We start from the raw sequence: 20,526 nt of genomic DNA, 5'->3' as shown, positions 1-20,526 counted from the left end.
CCCAGCAGCAGCGCTGTTGTGTGGCTGCCTGGCATCCAGGCTGGGTGAACGCCTCCCTCACGCTTTCTCTTCTTGCTCTGCTGTACCATTCACTTTCCACTGCCCGACTTTGTTACCACCTCCTCGCACAGACAGTTCATCTGATGGTCACAGCTTCTACTGAGCGTGCTTAGTTGTTATAGCAGAGCCTTTCTCTGTGCGCATTAGGGCCTCAGCAAGGTCTGCAAGTCCCGGCATCTCTTCTTGCCCCATACTGCAGCTAAAACTTGAAAGAGACTCCTGAGTTCTCCAAACAGCCAGTCTCAAGCTTCTGCCTTGATGTGGGGGCAGGCTGAGGCGAAAGCAGGGGGTGACCTCAATTCTTTCTACACAAATGAGCACGTTGGGCTGGTGCTCTGTCATTCAGGCGTTCATATGAGACGGAGGTGTGTTGTGGCTTGCATACATGCTGTGATCTGTGCTTGGGCAACAACAATCCAACTGCTGCTGTGACTGGGTCAAGTGAGGAGGTGGGCAGGAGAAGAATAGCACTGTGAAGGCTTTTGCTGGAGTTTGAGTAGCCTTTGGTAGTTGGCTTAATACAAAGGTTATGGTGATTGATATCTCTGGCGTGTAACCAATACATTCCCCCAGTGATGCTGGAAGGAGTCCAGGAGCACTGGGAACAGCCCCAGAGACTCTGACAAGAGCTCCAGAGCATCTGGAGTAGCCTGAGAGGATCTTGGGCAGCTCTGGGAGGCCCTGACAGAGACCTTCATCAGCCCCCAAGGTGCCCAGGCAGGACCAGGAAGGCACACGGATAGCTCATCCTCCACATTCAAAGCCAGAATGCAGGAGGTCTGTGCAGTTTATTTTGAGATAGCTGAGTAATGCAAAGGCATTAAGGTCTGGATTTGTCCCACCTAATTACAGACATTGATTTGAGTAGCTCACTCTGGACTGCGTTTGTACCAGAGGCAGTGGAAAGGGCTGCTCAGGCTCTGCATAGCCTTCTGACATCACCTTTCTTCTCTGCAATGGTGTTTTAAGGTGACCCAATCCAAAATATCAGCAGCTGGGATGAATCTGACTTGCTCAAGATTTCATACAGGGCCGTAATAACCAGTAAGACAGTGTTTCTCCAGGATGCAATGCCATCTCTTCAGAGCAACATAACAAAATGAATACTGTCACTTTTCTGATTAAATTCTGTGATGAAATTTCTGACTGCCTTGCCTGTGTTCTGCTCTCTAGGAAAGAACAGTTAGTGTAAATTCTCACTGAGGCGTACTCAACAGCATTAGCAAGCTTCTGTGCTCATGGAGCCCTGGAAAACCTGCCCTAAAATGGAGCAGGGGGAAACACTGTGGGGCTAGTAGGAGGTTTGCTGGTCCGAGTGCAGCTGTATTTAGTGTAGATACAGGGTGGTGTTTGGATTTTGGTTTTTCAGCCAGGATGAGGGACTGTGCATCAGCAATGAAGATCTATTTCCTCACTTTGTGAGAAAACACAAGCCTTTGGAGCCGGCGCTTCTCCCAGCTTGTGCTTCAGCCCTTGCTGCCTGTAAAGTTTGGGAAGCTATTCTGTAATGTGTAGAGCAAGAAATGGTTGCCATCCCCAGCATTCTCAGTGGCAGCAAAGAAGTGGAAATACTCCGTTCAGTTTAAACTTCTGATGTCTGTTTCCAGAATGTTAGCAGGATTGCACCCAGCAGAGCAGGGGATGCTACCCTGGGTGTAGCTAAAAATTTGCTCCTGTGAGTGAGCCTCCAGAGGTTTCCTTGGGAGACTGAGCCACCTGAACCAGCTACAGGTTAGGATGCATTTCAAATTACTCACCCAAGTTGGGTTTGGTTTTTTTTTTGCTAATTCTATTCCAGTCAGCCAGGACTTCTGTCCTTAGCTACGTGCAGATCTACAGGAAATGACAATTCTACTCTAAATATTTTTGCATTTTTTAAATTAAAGTAAAATGCCAGTATTTCTCAGCTCTCTGCGAGGAGGAACTCAGCCAAGCTGCCAGGAATCTCCATGGAGAGCTGCTGGAGCTGCCGACCATCTTAGCCCTGTGACTTCTCATGCCATGGCAGCCCAGCAACCTAATTAGTGTGTACCAGAAGGTGAGCTGGCAAGTAACAAGGCAGGTTTCTGCCAGAACCTTGTCTCACATGAAGCATTTCTTCAAAGGCAAGGCGTCTGTGTGAAACTCTCCCAGTTGAGCAGATTCTGGGAGGAAAAACTGCACATTCCACGGTCCTGCCTGAGCAAAATGCTCCAGTGTGTTTTTAAACAGACAGCCTGCACAGAGACCCTGCCGCAGGGGGAGCGGGGAGCACTTGGAAAGCAATTGGGATAGCAGAGAAGGGAACAGCTCAGCCAAGGTGGGGAAGTAAGTGGCTCCCACGCCGTGTTTCCATTGAAGACATCTGGTATTTGTTTTTTTTTTGAATCTCTCCTCAACCCTTGCTGCAGGTGACAGTAAGGAAGCGTCACCTCCTGTCGGTGCTTCTCAGTTTCTCACCTGTAAGTTTGCTGTCAGTGAATGGCTGTACAGGGACAGTAGAAAGCATTAGGGACTGTGTTACCCCTGGGGATAATCCAGAGCAAGACATGGCAGTGAAGTTAAAACCAAGTTGGAAATTGCATTTCTGTTTTGTTGAACTATATATAGATTTAAAGACTTTCTAATGTAATAGGCTGGGTTCTTGTTAGCTCTCTGTGCTGCTTTCAGCAGGGGAATAGATCTTACTGTGAGTACAGTGGAGCAGAGTGGAGAGATGCCACCTTTAACTTCTGGGTATTGCATTCTGCTGTTACTCCTTGTGTGCTCTGGGGTGTAGAGAGACAACCTGTCCCCTTGGCAGGCAGGCAGGTGATGGCTGTCATTCTTCTCTTGATACTTAACCAGCAAGGTAGCAGTCTGTCTCTGAAGTAGCACCCTGCTCTGAACTGAGCCTGGTTCCTGGGGCTGGGATGATGTTGGGGCTGGCAGGAGCCCAAGCAAAGCTCACAGAACTAATTCTGTTTGTATAGGTAGAAATATGAAGTTCCAGAGAGGGTCACAGCAGAATTAAATTGGGTGGAAGCCTGCCTCCAGAACTGAAAAGCTTTTGGTGGTGGGGTCAGTCCCAGGTTTATGGTAACAGTGAAGTGTGACATGGGTGTGCACAGACCTTTTGTCATTCCAGTCATGCTGATTGTTGCTTTTAAGGATAAACAATACTTTGTTTTCTGGAAATTAGTGCTGCTGAGCAACTGAAGTTATTGAAGGGGAGGAGCTACTACCAGAGACTGGTGAGTGAGATGTGGAGTTCTGGGGTTCCTGCTTGAGAGAAATTGGGGTAGCTGAAGGGAATCAAGCCACAGGTCCATCCAAGCCAGTATCTTGTCACTAATGATCAGCAGCAGTTGCCACAGAAGAACAAGGCAAACATACACAGGTGTGGCAGGTGGTTCAGGCAATCCTCTGGCCACAAGTAAGTAGGGTTTTGTTTAATAGCCCAAATGGGTTATTTTGAATTTATCTAATCTCCTTTTTCAGCCATGTAAACTCCTGTCATGATGAGTCCCACGCTTTAACCACAAGCTGTGTGGAAGAAGAGCTCCTTCCATGTGGTTTGATGATTTCCACATAGCTCCTCTTAAGAAGACAGAGAGCCTGTCACTTCAGTCCTCACACTCAAGAGTTTTAAACATCGATTACCATGAAGCAAAAGGTAATGCAAAACCAGCTTTACTAGGCACAAGGCTTAGCATTAATGGGCAGTTTACATCTGCCTCATGTTTAAAACCAGTGAACTCTTAACAGTTCCTTTAAAGTTTCCCTCATTGTGACCCATAGCTCCACTGCTGTCCAGCGACAAACCCTACAGGTATCATCTTCCTTCCCTCAGGAGATCTGTTTCTCCAGAGAGTTTCCACCAAGGAGTGGTGACTAATGCGCTCACGAGGTGCACATATGGTGACACCCCCTGCTGTGAACAAAAATAAACTTTCCTTCCCAGAAAAGTTGATTTGATCATTCCTCTCTGCCTCTCAAACCTCCTCCTCTTCATTCCCAGTGCAGTCCTTTTCCTATTAGGGATCATTTTTTCTCCCTCTTGTTTCCAAAAGAGCCTTCATCCATACTCCATGCTAGAGCCTGTCTCCCAGCATAGGGACTGCCTTCAGCTAATGCCACGGCTTCTTAACTCACTGCTTAGAGCTCTTTTCCCACCCCACACTTAGAGACCTTCCGTATTGCACTGTGTCTTTCTCAGTGTCCACATCTGGAGTCTCCTTGTCCAGACGAGCCTGTTCTCTAATTGATTTGATTTGTGCTGGGACCAGCTACTAGCTGTGCTGGAGGTTTCCTAAGGCTCAAGGCGCTGTTCTGCCAGCCTCCCTCTTGTGACTAATCCCCGTCATTACACACTCAAGGGAGCAACAGTTTATGCTGTGTTCATCTGACTTGAACGGGAGATCTAAAGTCACCCTACTGCAAGAAGGCTCTGGGTATCTCACATTGAGGGCATGGTGGAAAACAGGTCAAAGACACCTCTTCTGCCTGGTGACATTTGCACCTGCAGAATATCAAAACACTTTGACCTGCTTGAGGCTGAGGGCATTATGAAAGGACTGTGATGTTGAGAGCTGTGGCAAAAGTAGTGGTTTTGCTGATCCCAGTATTCTTTTGCTTGTTCTTCTGATAGTGTTTCCATCTACTTCAGTGTGTTCTGAGTTAGCTCTTGAAGTAGGAGTGACGGTGGATGAGGTAGGATGTAAACATCATACAGCTGCTTACTTCTCTGGAAGATGCTCAGGTACATGATCACAGGCATGGTATATGAGCAAAATAAACACATACTGATCAATCTCTAAATCCAGCCTTCCTAAAAAGGTGTTCTTCTCATGTTCTGCTGGATTTGCTCCACCAGTGCTTGTGGGTCTCAAGTTATTTCATTATTGCTTATTATAACACCCCAAACAGCTAAAATGAGTGCAAGTACTGCAGTGCCTGGTGCTGTACATTGTTTCTGTGCTTGTTATCCCAGAGGTCTTCCCTTACCCACTGAACTGGATGCTGCCACAGGCAGGAGAGCATCTCAAGGAGAAGGTATAGTCACCGCATTACTAGCGGGAAGCTGGGGATCAGCCATTATGACACGTTTCTCAAAGCTGCCCTTCTCATGACTTGCCAAATAAGCCAGGAGGTCTGACAGCACCTGCTAGAGAGCCCTGTGAAATCCTGGTGAACTAATTCATCCACCAGTGTCCCAAAAAGAACCCATAGTATCTCAAAAAGCAGCACTTATCCATGGCCCTGCCGTGGGTTTACAGCCAGGGGCAGAGAGGGAGGTTAGGGCCTTGTCTCAAAACTGCAGGGAGCCTGGCTGCATCAGAACAGGCAGAAGCAGCAGCTCTGGTTCTTTGGTGGTGAGCTTTGTACTGCAGAACGGGACTGCTGCAGTGAGCTGTTAATTCAGGCTCAGATCAGATGTTAGGAAAATATTTTTTACTGAAAGAGTTGTCAGGGCCTGGAACAGGCTGCCCAGGGAGGGGCTGAGTCACCCACCCTGGGTGTGTTTAACAGACAGGTAGATGAGGTGCTCAGGGATATGGTTTAGTTTAGGATGGGAATGGTTGGACTCGATGTTCTTAAAGGTCTTTTCCAACCTGGTGATTCTGTGAATTCTCTCAGTTTTCGTGGGGATTCATTGGTACAACCCAGACAGGATTGGAAATTCATGGTGCACTGGAAATGCATAAACTGGAAGACAGGAGCTCCTATACCCCTACAAACATGCTGAAATTAAATTTAGGCTACTCTAGCCAGCAGCAGGTCAAGTAACCTATTGTGTTTCTAGAGCTGAAATAGAGAAACCCATTTCTGGTGTCAATTTTTATATCAAATATTCTTTATTCCCTTCTTACTGATAGCTGCTGACAGCAGCAGGGCTGCAGCTTCGTGTGAGCAGACATTATCTGCCACAGCTCTCAGTTCAGCCTGAGTGAGACGTGAGGGAACTATGCATAAACATAAAGAATTTATGGGCAGGTAGAAAATCCTCATTATTAATCATTTCCACAATCACCCTGTAACCAGAGGCTGCGAGTGTCTCCATTTCAAAGCAATTGACTCCATGTAGAATCTCCTTTTAAGTAGATTTCTGCTGTCCAGGTAATCTGGGGATTAATTCTGCAAAGTTACATAGTGCTGACAGGAAAGGGCTGCTCCTACAGAGAGCTGGGAGAAAGGAGGATGTTACATTTACTAGGTTCCATTCTTCTAATAAATTCCCAATTTTGTTGGTTTTTTCACCTTTTTTATAACTAAAAAGACACTTCAGAGCTTTTAAAGTAGCCAAGTGAGCTCATGGTGGGTTTTATTCCCCCCCAGGTAGAAAGAGAATGATCCACATGGTTGATGGTGCCCGTTCCGAGCCAGGTTAATTGGTAACCCTCACTGCTGGGGGCTGCAGCTTGGGATGGGCAGCAGAGTCGTCAGATGGTGGATATGCCCCCTCCTGCCTGCCCCCATGACCTGCCTGCAGGAGAAGACAGCAGTGCCTGCCCTTGGAAGGAGTGTTGGGGAAGGAGGGAGCTCTGGAGCTGCTGGCTATGGTGTGTAGACCACTGCAGGGAGAGCTTCAGCCGTGGAAACATCTCACTGCCTCTTTGATAAGAAAAGCAGCTTTTAGCTCAAGAGTTTAGGATCTGCCCTAAACCAGGTGGTTGTGGGTTGTCCCTGTATGGCAGAGCAGTGCTTGGTGTTAATGGTGGCTCAAGTGCTGTGGATTTAATGGGGGGAGGTTTGGCTCTCTGTCCGTGCCATCACTCAGTGCAGCTCAGTGGCATGTGTGAGGCAAAAGTGATCAGAACACACTGTGCTTGCCTAGCTGCTCATGACAGTCCCAAAGCTTCTAAACAAGAGCTTGGGGAAGTTCCAGCCTTTCTCTTGAACCCCATGATCTAGTATTCAAAATCAAGGTGTCATGACTGAGCAGGTGAGCACACCCAGAGTCCCGGGGTTCTCCCTGTATTCCCATTTCTGACAGCGGTCAGATCCTTGGGCAGGCTGCAGATACCACACTTCTCCTGTGTGCTCACAGGTCCTGGAGCGAGAGCTCTGTTGAACACTTTCTTTTCCAGATGTGGGAAGAATGAAGCCTGTGGGATTACCCTGAGATCACTGACTCCCTGGTAACCTTTTTTTTGTCCTCCTTTCTTTTTGTTTCTTTCTTTGCAGGCTTGGCTGAATCCCTCCTACCTTCTTCAGATGGTTTGAGTTAAGATCACATCAAAGATGTAGACATGTCTCTCATCAACTGAATACCAGCAGCCAGGTTATCTGAAGTCATTTTCTGCCTGCTGCCACTGGGAAGAAAGTGCCTTCAGGGGTTCTCATTGTGTACCCTGAAAGTACACAGCATCAGAGCTCTTGAGTAAACAGGCAAAATCAGCATCCCCCATCCTCCTCACTGAAACACTTCGTATTCACCATAACCCCCCCCTTTGATCTCTTGCCAAGAATAACACAGACAGTCTATTAAAACATATTTAATAACATGATATAATTAAAAATATCTAACGTACAACTCAAAGAAATGAATATGAAGCTTGTTTAAATCTGTTTCCACACCCCTCCAAACTTGACTGACAGGTTCCAAACCTTCATTAATTGGCCTGAAAATGTATGAATACCCCGATATTGTGGGGGAGGGGGTGTGTCCTATAGACAAGTTGGGAGCACGAGAGATCAATACTCAGATTGGAAAGGATTTGGATGCTGTGGTTGCTTTAAAATTCCTGCAAGGCACATCACTGCATCTGTGAGCATTTACATTTCTGATTCAAGTGGTCTGAAATGAGTTGGAGACACTCGTCCCTTGCACAGCCTGTGTGTTTAAGGCTCTAAAGCATTCAGAGCAGCTCTCTCTCAATGCTCAAAATACTCTCTTAGTCTGAATCCACCCCTTTTCTTCACAGTAATACAGGGAGTTTATACAGCACCTCATCTTTTAAATGAGCAGCCCGGACCACAGGAGCTGGAATGACTGCAAAGTCCCAGAGGAATCCTGAGCACTGGATTATAAAGTGACTCTGGTCACAGTCTAATAGGAAAGTCGTTGGTCTGAGGATTAGGAAAGCTGTGGATCCTGGGCCTGCTCTTGTCTAAAGGATAATACTGGTTGAGATACTTCACTGTCAGAGTCAGGGAGGCAAGCAGTTCAGTGCAAAGGGATGAACTGGTGAACATCAGCCCAGCATGCACCCGATTTCAGCAGATGTGACATGAAATGTGTTAAATCCTGATTAAAGAGTTTAAATTGGCAATTTTAACCCTGTGTTGCCACGACTCAGCTGAGAGCAGGAGCTCAGCTGTGCAGCTCGTTCTCCTTTGATATTCTCTGCATTTTGTAGAGACCAAGACTTTGAAAAAAGCATTGCTCTTGGTCAGCAGGAGCATCTGCTGGACAGCACATCACTGAGAGGGAAGAACAGACAGGTCAGTAGTAGCAGGCAGGAAATACCTGCTTTTTCCCTAGAACATGGAAGCAAGTTGGCTGTTCTACTCCCACTGTATTTTAATGATGTTCCAGTCTTCACTAGCGGCAGTACCACAGGTATTGTCTCTCTTGTGGGCACAGAAGAGGACAGAGCACCCTTTTCAGACACCACCTCTCCTGATCAGACAGGATTATGCCATATTAACTTTACAATAGCTCAGGACCTGCCTGCTCAGAGGCATCGTTTCATTAGGCTGACACCAGTAATCTCAGCTGCAGCCCGAGCAAGATCCATGCAGACTGCTCTCTCATTTGGAGAACAAATAGCTCGCTGTCCACCCAGAATCACTCCTGCTGAGTCTCAAAGTACAGTAATACAAGCGCTGGCAAGTTGAAATGAGGCACTGGGGCTCTGGGAGTCCTGCAGCAAAATCAGTCACATCCTCCAGTGACTTACACCCAGGGGATTTCTGTACATGCCCTGTTAACTGCCCCAGGATAACTATCAGTCGTCATCAAAAACACTGCTGTTCCTGTTACTGAAGCTGTTCTCCTTGACCATCACCCGGTACGAGATGCGCATGAAAGAGCCAGTGAGCAGCACAACAAAGAGGATTAGTAGCAGAGACCAGACCCCCGGTTCAATCCCCTTGAGGAAGCTCTGGCTGCCCTGGGGGATGGTGTTGGTCAGATTCAGCAGGTACCCAAGAGTCCAGACAGATGATGTACCACCCATCTATGGAAGAAACAAGGAGGAGAGGTCAGAAGAGACAGAGTCAGTCTAACATCCCCCAGCCATGTTCTGTGCACAGGCCCAAAGCATATATACTTTACTGAGGATTGGGCTTGATGAGAGAAGCTCTTCTGGTCCTGACCAGCCTCACCTGGGGCTTCCACCCACTGCTCTAGGAGCTCCATTTAAGCTCTGGCCTGGGCAGCCCCCTCTCCTAGGCTGGATTGCAGGTGTGTGCTACTCCTTCTGCAATTGCTGACTGGCTCTCCCAGATGGACCTCAGGTGTCTGTCATGGGTAGTTCTTGGCCCTGCCCTGACTGAACTTGAGGCCTGTTTTGTAGGTAGCTTGTCTCTGGCTTTCCTGGCTGGGCTCCTGGGGTGGACCCTGGACCCATCTCCTCACCTTGCCCTGCTCTACTGATCCCTGTGCAGCTGCCTGTACCACTGTTGCTCCTGTGGCCCTGCTCACTGGGACAGTGCCTTTGCTGGCAAGTCAGGGAGAGGTTTGGGGACAAGCTTCCTTCTACTTTGTGAAGGGGACAACCTGAACCAAGTCCCCCTTTCTTAAGGGCTCCCGATCCTAAAGCAATTTAAGGCTTTATAAGCCAGTTACAAACCCTCAGCAATGCCAAGGTGAATGCAGAGAGGTAGGGCAGCATCTTTTGGCTCAGGAAATACCACCACCAGTCTGTTCTTAGCACAGAGCAGTGATCAAGCCCCACTTCTTCCCCTATTGGGCACAGACTCTTAAAGATGGCATTGCTCCAGCTGTGGTTTCCCAGTGGGGACACCTGTAATCCCTAGCTCTCTGACACTGGCTTTCTTGCTTCTCACAATGGTGAGTTTATTTTTCAAAAACCTCTTGCTGGAAGACCCTAGTTGGATGGGGCTTGTAGGAGTGGGGACAGGCTGGCTTTCTGGAAACCCACCCTCCTTTGTAACTGGGAATCCCATGAATACCATGCTGTGGGTAACTGACCTTCTTCTGGAACGCAGGCCAAACAGTCTCCCCAAAGTCAAACGTGTATCCCTTTCTACTGAGATGAAAGAGGAAGGCAGACTCCACGCAGTAATCAGCAAGTGCATCCAGGCTTGTTTGGGGTGTCTTGATGAGCTGGTGTCGTTTCCAAAAGCAGATGGGGGCATGGGGAATAAAAGAAGTAAATATTCAGTAGTTGAATTTCAGATCTGCTATAACCTCTCCTTTCCTGCTCTGGGACTGACTGTGGGATGGGAGGAGGGTTTAGTGTCCTTGCAGGCTGAGATTGTGTTTCCTGCACCCACAGGGCTGCGGTCTGGGAACCAGGGTCATCTCTTACTGCCTTTGTTCCCATCTTATTAGAGACCAGGCAGTTCCAAGAGCAGCAGAACTGGCAGCCAGGTCTCCTACAGCTGCCTTGCAGATGAACTGCTTGATATGATTCTCTGCTCTCTAATTAGGTTGTGCTAATGCTGCAGCCTCTCTCTCAACAGGACCTGTAACAAGATCTTCTGTCCAGAAGAGAAAGCTTTAGGGAGCTGCTTATGGGCTTTGCTACCCCATTAGCAAACCCTGTAGGAATTGTCCAACTGGAATGTTGCTGTGGGTGCTTGGTCAGTGATGGTGCAAATGAGGGTGACCTCACCAGCTGACAGAAAGAGCTTACAAATTCTCTATGGGCCCAGCTGAAGTGGGACAGCCTCTGGAGCAGATGGGTTCCTCACACTTAAGGAGAGGAGGGTAACAGGAAGACCAAGGTGACGTGCAGGACTGAATAGAGAGCCTTCCTGTTTACCCCTTAATCTGCAATAAAAGGTACTTGGGGAATTTAATTTAGTCCAGGTGTTACCAGCAGCAGCTGGGATTTGAGAAGAAGGAAAATAAGTGCAGCCTGTTTCCTCAAAGGAGAGGAAAAACCCACCAAGCAAACCCAAGTCTTTCCCTGAGGGAGCCAGTAAGTTCTGGCTCTCTGTCAGAGTCTTGTGGGCTTCTCCAGCAGACCCTTCCTTGCCTCCCACTCTCCCTGCACACAGTTATTTCATTTACCTCTTTGGACATTTCACAAAGCCTGTTGACTGCCTGCTCCAAGTCAGAAGAGGGTACAGCTGCTCTCATGAAGTCCATGGCCTCAGAAATCACCTACAACAGCAGCAGAAGTAATCACCAGGTTGCAGCAAGCTCTGCAGCCTCACACCAGGTATGGTGTCTGTAGGAAGGGAGGTGGCAGCAGGGGTGGGGTGAGCTGCCCCCTCTCTGTGTGCTTGTGGTGGTGGTGACGGTGCCTGTGATAGGCCCAGGGAAAGCCAACAGATCTGTTACTGTCCAGGGATGGAAACAAGGCTGCTTCTAGCTTGTCCACAGCAGCCTTCCTGGCCCTGTCTGCACAACTAGTTAGGGTCTTATGCTCCACAGCTCAGTGTCCCTGGGAGGTTCTCAGGAGCTGGGAAGACTTCTGAATTTCTTCCCTTTGCATTCCTTCACTGAAATGCACTCAGCTTCTCCTAGGATCTTGAGATGGCTCTGGCTTAACATCTCAGAGACTCTGAACACTGGATCAAGGGCCTCAGATACAGCCTGCTTATGGCAGAGCATGCCCATGTGTTTGCTTAGAGTGACAGGATCTGCAGCTTCATCACATCCTTGGTGTGAGAAGACATTCTCAGCACACAACTCCTGACTGCCCTACCTTGCTAGCTCACCTGAGCTCTTCTATGGCTCTGGAGTCCCAAAGTTTGCCATACAAGCAGAGGATGCTGAGATGTGGATGAAGAAAGCCCTACCACAGTCATTGGTGAGAAGCCTGGGCTCCATATTTGAACAGCTGTGTGCAAAAGAGGGGGAGAGGGCAGGGGTGCAGTCTCAGCTCTGGGTATGCAGCATTAGCCAGAGTACTGGCCCCCTTGGCTAGCAGCGGGCACCACATGGCTTTTCCCACTGTATTAATAACCAAACTAGTCCTACTCATAATATTTGCCTCTCCCAGTGTGAATGAAAACCCACCAGAAACTTCATCCGGAGAGGCTGGACAATACTGAAGAAGCTGTGGGAGGAGGAGGAGTTGAGCAGGCTCTGCACAAGGCTCATGCAAGCGCTGCCGTTGCTGGAGCCAGTCACGGTGAAGGCTTCCTCGTGCTTGGGGATGTCCCATGTGGCATCACTGACAGCACAAGGCTCAGCATGCACGGAATGCCACCGCACTTCCTGGGAGTAGTTGTGGGGCCAGCAGGGATTAGACACAGTTTTAGCACCTTTATGATCCTAGAGAGACACAAAACAGGGACAAGGGTAGCAAGAGAGGAGCTGGCATCCCAGGGCTTCACAGAGGAAGACAAAAGGCTCCATGCTAAAGGAACAATTTTCCTTGGGCACCAGAGTGTTGTGAATGAGCAATCAGGCTGCAAAAGGCTTGCCAGACCTTATCTCAGGTAGCCAACTGCAGTGCCCAGGCTGATGCAGCAGGTTCCCAGCTCCTGCAGAGCTCAGGGCAAGCTGGACCTGGACCTGCTGTGTGAGGCTGAGGAGTCCCAGCCCGACCTGCTCTCCTTTAGCCACCCCCCAAAAAAAAATGCAGTTAATTCTGTGCTTTATTTAGCTGCAAGGAAGAAGCTCTTCTGCTCTGCCTTCCAAACAGCTCAACCCCTTGAGAATCAATGTTTTCTCTAAGAAAATCACCCAGTGTAACTGGGGTGAAGTGGGTGTCGGTGTGGGACCTCAGGGGGTCTTGACCATGGGCTGGTGGTGTTTACAGGGAGGAAGGTGGGTGAGCAGTGAGCAGATCATTTCTGAGAAATGCAGTTTTGGCAGAGACTTTGCATCGGGTCCTGCCACCTCCCTGCTCAGGTTGAAGTAACGTTTGGAAGAACCAAAGCACCTGTATGTTTTCAAAATGAAATGTTCTTTTGATGACCACTCCGGGGTTAAAGTCAGCAAAGGACAGACATATCCCAAGTGAAAGGTCCCTTCTAGCATGGAGCTGAGAGGAAACGAGGGAAGTTTTTGCCTTGCTCCACCCTAAGGTGATCTTAGCACTTCTGGAGAGCAGCTTTGTGCTCCTGTGTAACTGAGTAAGAAGCCAAATAGAGCCTCCAGATAGGGAACTCTGGAGTGGGTACCTGGGTGTCTGCTTGTAGGACATTGATTTAGGCATAGAGGATATTTGACACATGCACTGGGCTTTTTTAGATACATGCAAGTACCTTCTAATAAGGACACTGATTGACATGTTGCCCATTAGCAGCTGTGCCCTTGGCAGCAGTCACTCTGTGCCCAGGGTTGATATATTATCCCAGAACCTTGCAGATGCCCTTCTGGCAGATACTCACGTGGATGAGCAGAGACAGCAGCCTGCTGCGGAGCTGGGCCGTGCCGTGGCAGGGGGAGTGGTAAGTGTGCACGTTGTGTGTCTGTCCGTACAGCTGCAGCCTCACCCCCTCTTTTGGTACCTGGTTCGCTCCCACCTTGTAAGTGAACTGTGCTGAGGTTCTTCTCATGGACAGGACTCCTGCCAATTCCTTCCCAGAGGGGACCAACTGTCCTTGCCAGTTGTACTGAACCAAAAAGAACCAGAGAGGGCAGTTGGTAAGAGTTCTACACCTGGGTCATGGTCAGTATTGCACAGAGAGAGCAAGCAGCTTTCTGGTGCAGTACAGCCCAACTGTCCCCACAGGACATGAGGATGCTGAACTGGTGGCTTTGGAGGGAACAGAAGAGCCATTGTACCAGCACTGCCTTCTCTGCAGAGAGCTCCCCAGAGCCTGCACAAGCAGAGCACACCACCCTGGATGGCTGTTTAATGCGATGGTCTCAGCAGGTAGGAGCAGGGAGAAATGAGAGGGGGGTGGTCATGGGGAATGGGAAGGAGGTTTCCAGGTGGGCAGATATCTCTTAAAGTTCTCCCTTGATGCTAAAGCAATCTTCATGTCAGGAGAACTGTGCAGATTCATCTCCTGCAGTCTTGAAAAACTGATTTTGGTGACACTGAAGTTAGCAGTACAGGCAGGAAATATTATGGGGTGCAAGCACTCTGACCCTGATTGAAGGAAGCTGTGTGGCTGCCAGCAAGGCAAGTGAGTCCCTAACCAGTGCATGCTTTCTGCTGGGCCTCAGAACTGCCTTTCACTTTCCTGATGTGGAATAACTCAGTCTAACCCACCTTCCTCTTGCCCTCTGAGATCTTGAGACTCTCTGCCTTGAGAAGTCATGGGTAGGTAGAGCAAGGAAACTTAAATGTATTGGGTTTTGTGTATCGACTGCCTTCTGAATACAGAGCAGGCCCTGATGCTGGGACACCCAGCTGTACTCCTGCTTGCTTCTCAGTGAGAGGAAATTCGATGTGCTTTTGCTCTGGCAGCAGCAGAGTTTGCTTCTCTGTCCACCAGCCACAGGATGCCAGGTGGGACAGCAGGACTCTGGTGGCAGTCCCACAGCCCCCCACGGCCATGGCAGCAGTGCCTGTCCCACAGCGGGGCTGGGCTGGAGCTGCGGCGACTCAGGGATGGTGCTGCAGGGCCAGGCTTCGGCCTAGCTTTAGCCATCTCACCAGCCAGCTGGTGTTGGGCATGACCTGCCTTCACTGAAAGACAGTGGGAGTTGTGCTCAAGCATTAATTAAAGCTCAGGGCTTTAACCATCCTTCCATGTGTCTCTGCAGCTTTTTGCTAATGAGAGTTGTTCAGCTCTGTACTCCCCAGGCAGGGTTGTCCTTTACCTTGAAGAAGTTCTCCAGGACATAATTAACAGCAACCCAATTGAATGCTTCCTTGTCTGGACTGGGCAGGATTTGTGCCCCCTGAAAGTCAAAGGGGGATGACTTCAGGGCTGCAAGGAGACCATCAGAGAGGGTGGAACGGGTGAGGCTAAAAAAGAAAGAGGAACATTTGTTACAGGACCCTGGCAGGAGCAGCCTGTGGTGGGGATATGGTTGCAGGGCTTCTGCTATGCTTCCCACTTTGGGAAGCAGCACAGGGACATGACTGACAGTCCCACTCCTGCTGCTGCTTCTCTCTCCCCTCGCATTGTTCTAGTTTCAGGATCAGCAGAGGGATGACTTGAGGGGTTGTGCAGCTATTCAAGAATTTAGGAGTTCAGTAACCTCTGTCCCTGAGGAGCCCTGTGGTCCTGCCCCACTGACCTGTCCCTCTCCAGATCTTCATTTCCCCAATGTCTAAAAGGAGATAAAGGTCCTGGTAATAAGGTGACTGACAACAGGGTCCACAAAAGTTTGCGTGATAGGGTAGATCTTTCCGGCGTGATAGGGTAGATCTTTCCACCCCTGCTCCCAACTTGGTGACAAAACCCCACCCCTGCAAGGCAGTGTGGTTTGTCACATTAAACTGAGAACACTTCAGCTTTCAGACAGATAGATGTTTCTCCAAGCCCTAGCAGGGAAGACTTTACATAGACTGGTAGCAGTAGCAAGCTGTCATCCTCATGGGTGCTTGTGGGGACAGCATGGAGACACAACCCTGCTGTGCTCCCCTTGAGTGCGTGGGGGCCTGAAGAAGGTTTACCTGACTAGCAGATTAGGGATGAAGCACACTGCAGAGCAGACAGGGTGAGGTGCATTTACAGAATGATCCGCATGGCGTGTGCTGCTCTCTGGGTGTGGGGTTGCAACATTCACTCACTTCGGCTGCCTTGGGTTGGTCGTCACTCCCAAGTACAGGGGGGTTTGGCTGTGCTGCTCTTCTGGGATCTCTTTCTGGGCCCATGTCAAGCATGGTTCCAAGCTCTTCTCCACTTTCTGAGGAGAATCTGGGACGTTAGAGACTCTTGAACCTGAAGGCCAGAGGAAAGAATGACATTTGCTAAGGAAGGATGCAGGAGGAGTGTGAGAGCTGTTAGCCAGGAGGTTGCTGTCCTAGGGTGTGGTTAAACACAGCACTTGTCACAGGTGGAAGGAAGGAATTACACCAGCTATCCATCCTGCTAAAATATGTTACAAGTAACAAAAAGCACATGGATGTAAATCCCAAAGCATGCAAAGAGAACCCTAGCTCTGCTCCTGAAACATCCCATAAGCAACCACAGATCAGCCATGAGAGTGCTGCAGCAGCTGAGGCTGAGGGAGAAATTGGCTTTAACCACTATAAAAGCAAAAGCCTTGCAGTCAGAGCTGAGGCTGATGCATCACCCCCCTCCTCCAGCCACTTCCTCTTGTGCTGGTGGAGGTGGCTGCTGAGCCCGGCGCCTGCAAGCAACACGTCTGTGTTCCGGGGGAAGCGGGTGCTGTGCAGAGAGAAGTTGTTCAGAAGCCCTGACTCATTTTTCTCCAGCAAGAGTCAGTGGGGTCTTACATGCTGGTTTTACACTGTTGCCAAGGAAGAGCTCTGCTTTACCTGTCCTCCAGCCCACTCATTGTCCTGCCTACAGGACTTCCTTACTATGTGCTTTGTTCTCCTGGGCCCTGGATAGATAGGGCTGAGCTGCAGCTTGCCAACAGCCACTCCAAGACTGTGACCATGCTACCAAGGATAACGACTCCATTTGGGAGAGACACCTGTCTAGACCTCTCCTGCCCAGTTCTGGGCTCCCCAGGGCAGGAAGGACAGGAAGCTACTGGAGAGAGGGGACTGAAAGGGGCTATGGAGATGCTGAGGGCACCAGAACATCTCTCTGACACTGAGAGGCTGAGGGTCTCGTGGCTGTTCAGCCTGGAGAAGAGAAGACTGAGGGGGATCTTCTCAGTGCTGATAAATCCTTGAGGGGTGGGCTCAGGAGGATGGGTCAGTCTGTGTTCAGTGGTGCCCAGGGACAGGACAAGGGGTGATGGGCACAGACTGGAGTAGAGGAAGTTTGACCTAACCCTGAGGAGGAACTTCTTTGTTGGGAGGGTGGCAGAGAGCCCTGGGCCAGGCTGCCCAGAGAGGTTGGGGAGTCTCCATCTCTGGAGACTTTCCAACCCTGTGATACTGGGTGCTGCCCTGTGCAGCCTGCTTGAGGGGATGCTGCTCTGGCAGGGGTGGGACTGGGGGATCTCCAGAGATCCCTGCTGATCCCCATCAGTCTGTGATTCTGTGCTGCTGACATGCTGTTGCAGTAGAAGGTTCAAGTAAGTGATCAGCCTGTGAGCTGCAGTTGTTTTTAAACCAGACAGTAATGTGGCAGCAGTCAAAGGGCACATAGAAGGTTTCAGGAAGCCCTTATTACATCTTTGATATGTGGTTTGTGTTGCTTACTGTCTGCAAGGGCACAAACTCTCTTCCTTTCTTGTTTTGCCTCCTATGGCACGCTGGTACTGAGAGTTCAGGGTTCCCAGCATCCTCCTATAATCAGGCTTCAACATCAAAGTGAGATTGGGAGATAAGGAGGGAAAACCCTGAGCACTAATGCATGAAACCCTTTCAGCTGGCTTGGGCAGGGTCAAACCGATTCAAACAGTTTGAATGTCTCCCAAATGTGACCCCTAAATTTAAGTTGAACTCATGATTGTGCTGTCAAACCCCACGTAGGAGGTTTGGAATCTTTGCACCTCTGTTGTCCTGGAACTGTATCACTTACAGCCCAGAGTATGGTCAGGAGGAGGCAGAAGATACAAGGAGTCACCCTGGAGCCAGATTTGTCTCCACTGCTGTTCAGCATCTCTCCCAGGTATGAAGTTTGGAAACCTTGGCTGGCTCAGCCACTGATCCATCAGGATCAGCTCCATCCTCTCTCGTGCTTCCCTGCCTGCAGCAGGCCAAAAACCCTGTCTCCTGCTACTGCCAAGTGCTCTGATGCCCAGCTGTGTATGGCTAAACCTGCCCCTGTCAGGAAGACCTGTGCTGCAAGTGAGCAGCTTGTGTTTCACTGTCACCATTTCAGAGTACAGCCAGGTGACACAGGAGCCAGGGAAACTGTGGCAGTGGTCCATGCACAGATCTCTGAGCTTCCATCCATCCCATGCCAGTCCCACAGACCACCAAGTGTGAACTGGGCACCTTACCTTGGGCAGGACAGGCAGTGCATTCCCTGATCACCCCGGTCTTGTTTGCCATGGTGGTGGTCCACTGGTAGATGAACAGGATGGTGCGGGATGGGTCGGCGTCCAGAACAATGCCATACTGGAAAACACCCCAAAACAGTCTAGATAAACCCCACTGCGTGCTGCTTTGCTGTTGCAGGGTTACCCAGCATTATTACATGGATGTTCTGGGTCACCCCTGGGGCTGCACCACAGTGTTTCAGTTAGCTGGTTACATTCAAAGACAGGCTGAAGCCAGGAGGTGATGTGGATCTGCGGGGATCCCCGTGCGTTTCTGAACATACAGGAGGAGCAGCAGGAGTGGAGAGACACCCACAAACACATCTGACCTCCAGTGGCATGCTCTGTAGCTGTTCCTTAAACCAGGCAGAGAGGCCTTCTGCTGACACCTGGGCCACCTGGAGCTCAGGAAAAACAGGTCCTAAAGCAGTGGGAGATGGCACAGTACAGGCTGATTCTGAGAGTCAAGGTGCTGCTGGATTGGTTTACTGAAGAGATAAGGGTTTCATGCAAGAACCAGAGGGCTGTGGCTTGTTCCTGCTTCTGAGGAATCTGAGACTCCCACATCTCTTTGCCCCACTGCAGAGATGTGTGACATGGGCTGGGTTTCCCCTGATACATGTCAGAGGCCCGTGGGTGCTGCAGCACGCTGGGATGGACCAGCACAGACCAGTGCAGCAGCCCTGAGGAGATAACACTCCAGCAGAAACAGCAGCAATGAACTGGAGATTTCTCAGCACCTTGCCTGCTGATGGTTCTGTTGTATAGCAGTGAGGCCAAGGGCTTTCTTACTCTCTTTGCAGCCCAGTGTCTGATCTGTTTGCTGCTGACTAAGCCTTGCTGAGCTGTACCTTGTGTGAAGGTAGGAAATGAGCAGCAGACTCTAAATAGCCCAGGTGCTAGCCTAGGGGTTGTCTCCTGACACATCCCCCCCACTACCATAATGTAACCCCAAACTAGGACATCTCCTACCCAGACAGGAAAGAAACTCAAGATCTAGTAGTGCATGGTCTCAGCTGTATCCTGCACAGAGATAGTTGTAGCTGTGTCTGAGTGGGAGGAGAAACCTCCCAAGAGGTGGATGATAACACCAGCAGAAGGATTTTAGACATGACAGAGCCTGGCTGCAGCCTCTGAGGGAAGCTGCCTGCCTGCTGCCTCCCAGGAGCTTGCAGCTGCACCAGAGGCAGCACCGGGGCCAGAAGCTGGTGGGACTGGAGCAGAAATGCGGAAGGAGGATGGACCTCCTTGCCTGAGCCTGCTGGTATCCTCCCACACAAGTGACAGCTCCTGTTTCTTGCAGGGACATGTCGGCTGGCACAAAGGAGGAAGGAATGAATGGTATCGGCAGAGAAACATGGGGGGGGGGGTTGCTCCTTCACAAAATGAGGGGCTGCAAGGAGCACAAGGGAGGAGGAGGGACCACTGTGTTTCTGCCCCAGCTCAAGCAGGGCACCCACTGGGCAGCAACCCCACGCCAAAGAGAAGGTCCTCTGCTTACAGCCCTGCTTGGCCACCCCTCAGGCAGGGAGATGCCCTTACCTTGGTCCTGGGAAGGGTGATGGGCACATCCTTAGTGGAGACGCAAAGGAGCACGATGCCAGTCAGTCCCGCCACGATCACCAGCCAGGGGGGAAGGAGTTCACGCCAAGACATGAAGCGCTTTCTCCCTTCACAGAGTCAAAAGAGGAAGCAGCAGAGCAGCAAACTGGCAGTGGCTGCTCTCTACAACCTTTAAAAAGAGGAGAAAGGCGGGGCTGGGCTCTGACTTCAGCTCAGCCCCAAGCCACAGGGACCACAAGCAGTGCGTGGGCCAGGCTGCGATGCGTCAGGCGGTTCCCCCTTCCATCACTGTGACAGCGTTAGCTCTGCAGAGGCATCAGTGCAACCTCGAAACTGCCCCAGGCAGCAGGGGTTGAGGTAAACAGAAATGTGGGGTTGTCAGCTGTGTAATAAGCAGAAAGCAGGTAAAACTCATCTGTTTGGTATTCTGCGCCTGGCAGTGCTAGCTGCCAAAATTAGAAGCGGGGAAGCTCCTTGTAGCTGGGTTTGCTTTATGTCTGAGGGCTCCAGGGTGGACCTGGGGTGCTTCCCTGCAAGCACGTGTCCATCAGGTTCCTTCAGACTGCTCCTGCCTCCTCCATCGCTCTCAGGGGGCACCTGGGACAGGAAAACCTCTGCATAGTTGGGTTTCCATTCTCAGGAGACTCTGGTAGATTTGGTTTTTGCTGTGTGGGACAGATGGGGGCTGCTTGGGTCTTTATCCCCCAGAAGGCCAGAGTCAGCGTAGGTGCCTGTACTCCCTTTCCTCACAGCATCCCCACGAAGGACAGCCAACCCTCAGACTTTACAAAACATGTGCCCACTTGCTTCTTCCAGGTGCC

The 20,526-nt window shown here is 50.1% G+C and overlaps 1 protein-coding gene across 1 annotated transcript; it reads right to left on the bottom strand.

Moving 5' to 3' along the window:
* Positions 1 to 8,972: 8,972 nt before the first annotated feature.
* On the bottom strand, positions 8,973 to 19,798 carry LOC311198733 (ectonucleoside triphosphate diphosphohydrolase 2-like; the record flags this gene model as incomplete). The annotated part of the gene is made up of 9 exons (XM_084272737.1): positions 8,973 to 9,203; positions 10,181 to 10,315; positions 11,228 to 11,320; positions 12,182 to 12,439; positions 13,504 to 13,728; positions 14,888 to 15,035; positions 15,807 to 15,957; positions 18,104 to 18,221; positions 19,685 to 19,798. The coding sequence occupies 9 exons, from the start codon at positions 19,796 to 19,798 to the stop codon at positions 8,973 to 8,975; spliced, it is 1,473 nt and encodes a 490-aa protein (XP_084128863.1).
* Positions 19,799 to 20,526: the final 728 nt, after the last annotated feature.

This window comes from Gallinula chloropus, assembly GCF_964237585.1.
Source record: "Gallinula chloropus genome assembly, chromosome: 18".
NCBI lineage: Eukaryota > Metazoa > Chordata > Aves > Gruiformes > Rallidae > Gallinula > Gallinula chloropus.
This window is presented reverse-complemented; position numbering and strand designations above follow the sequence as displayed.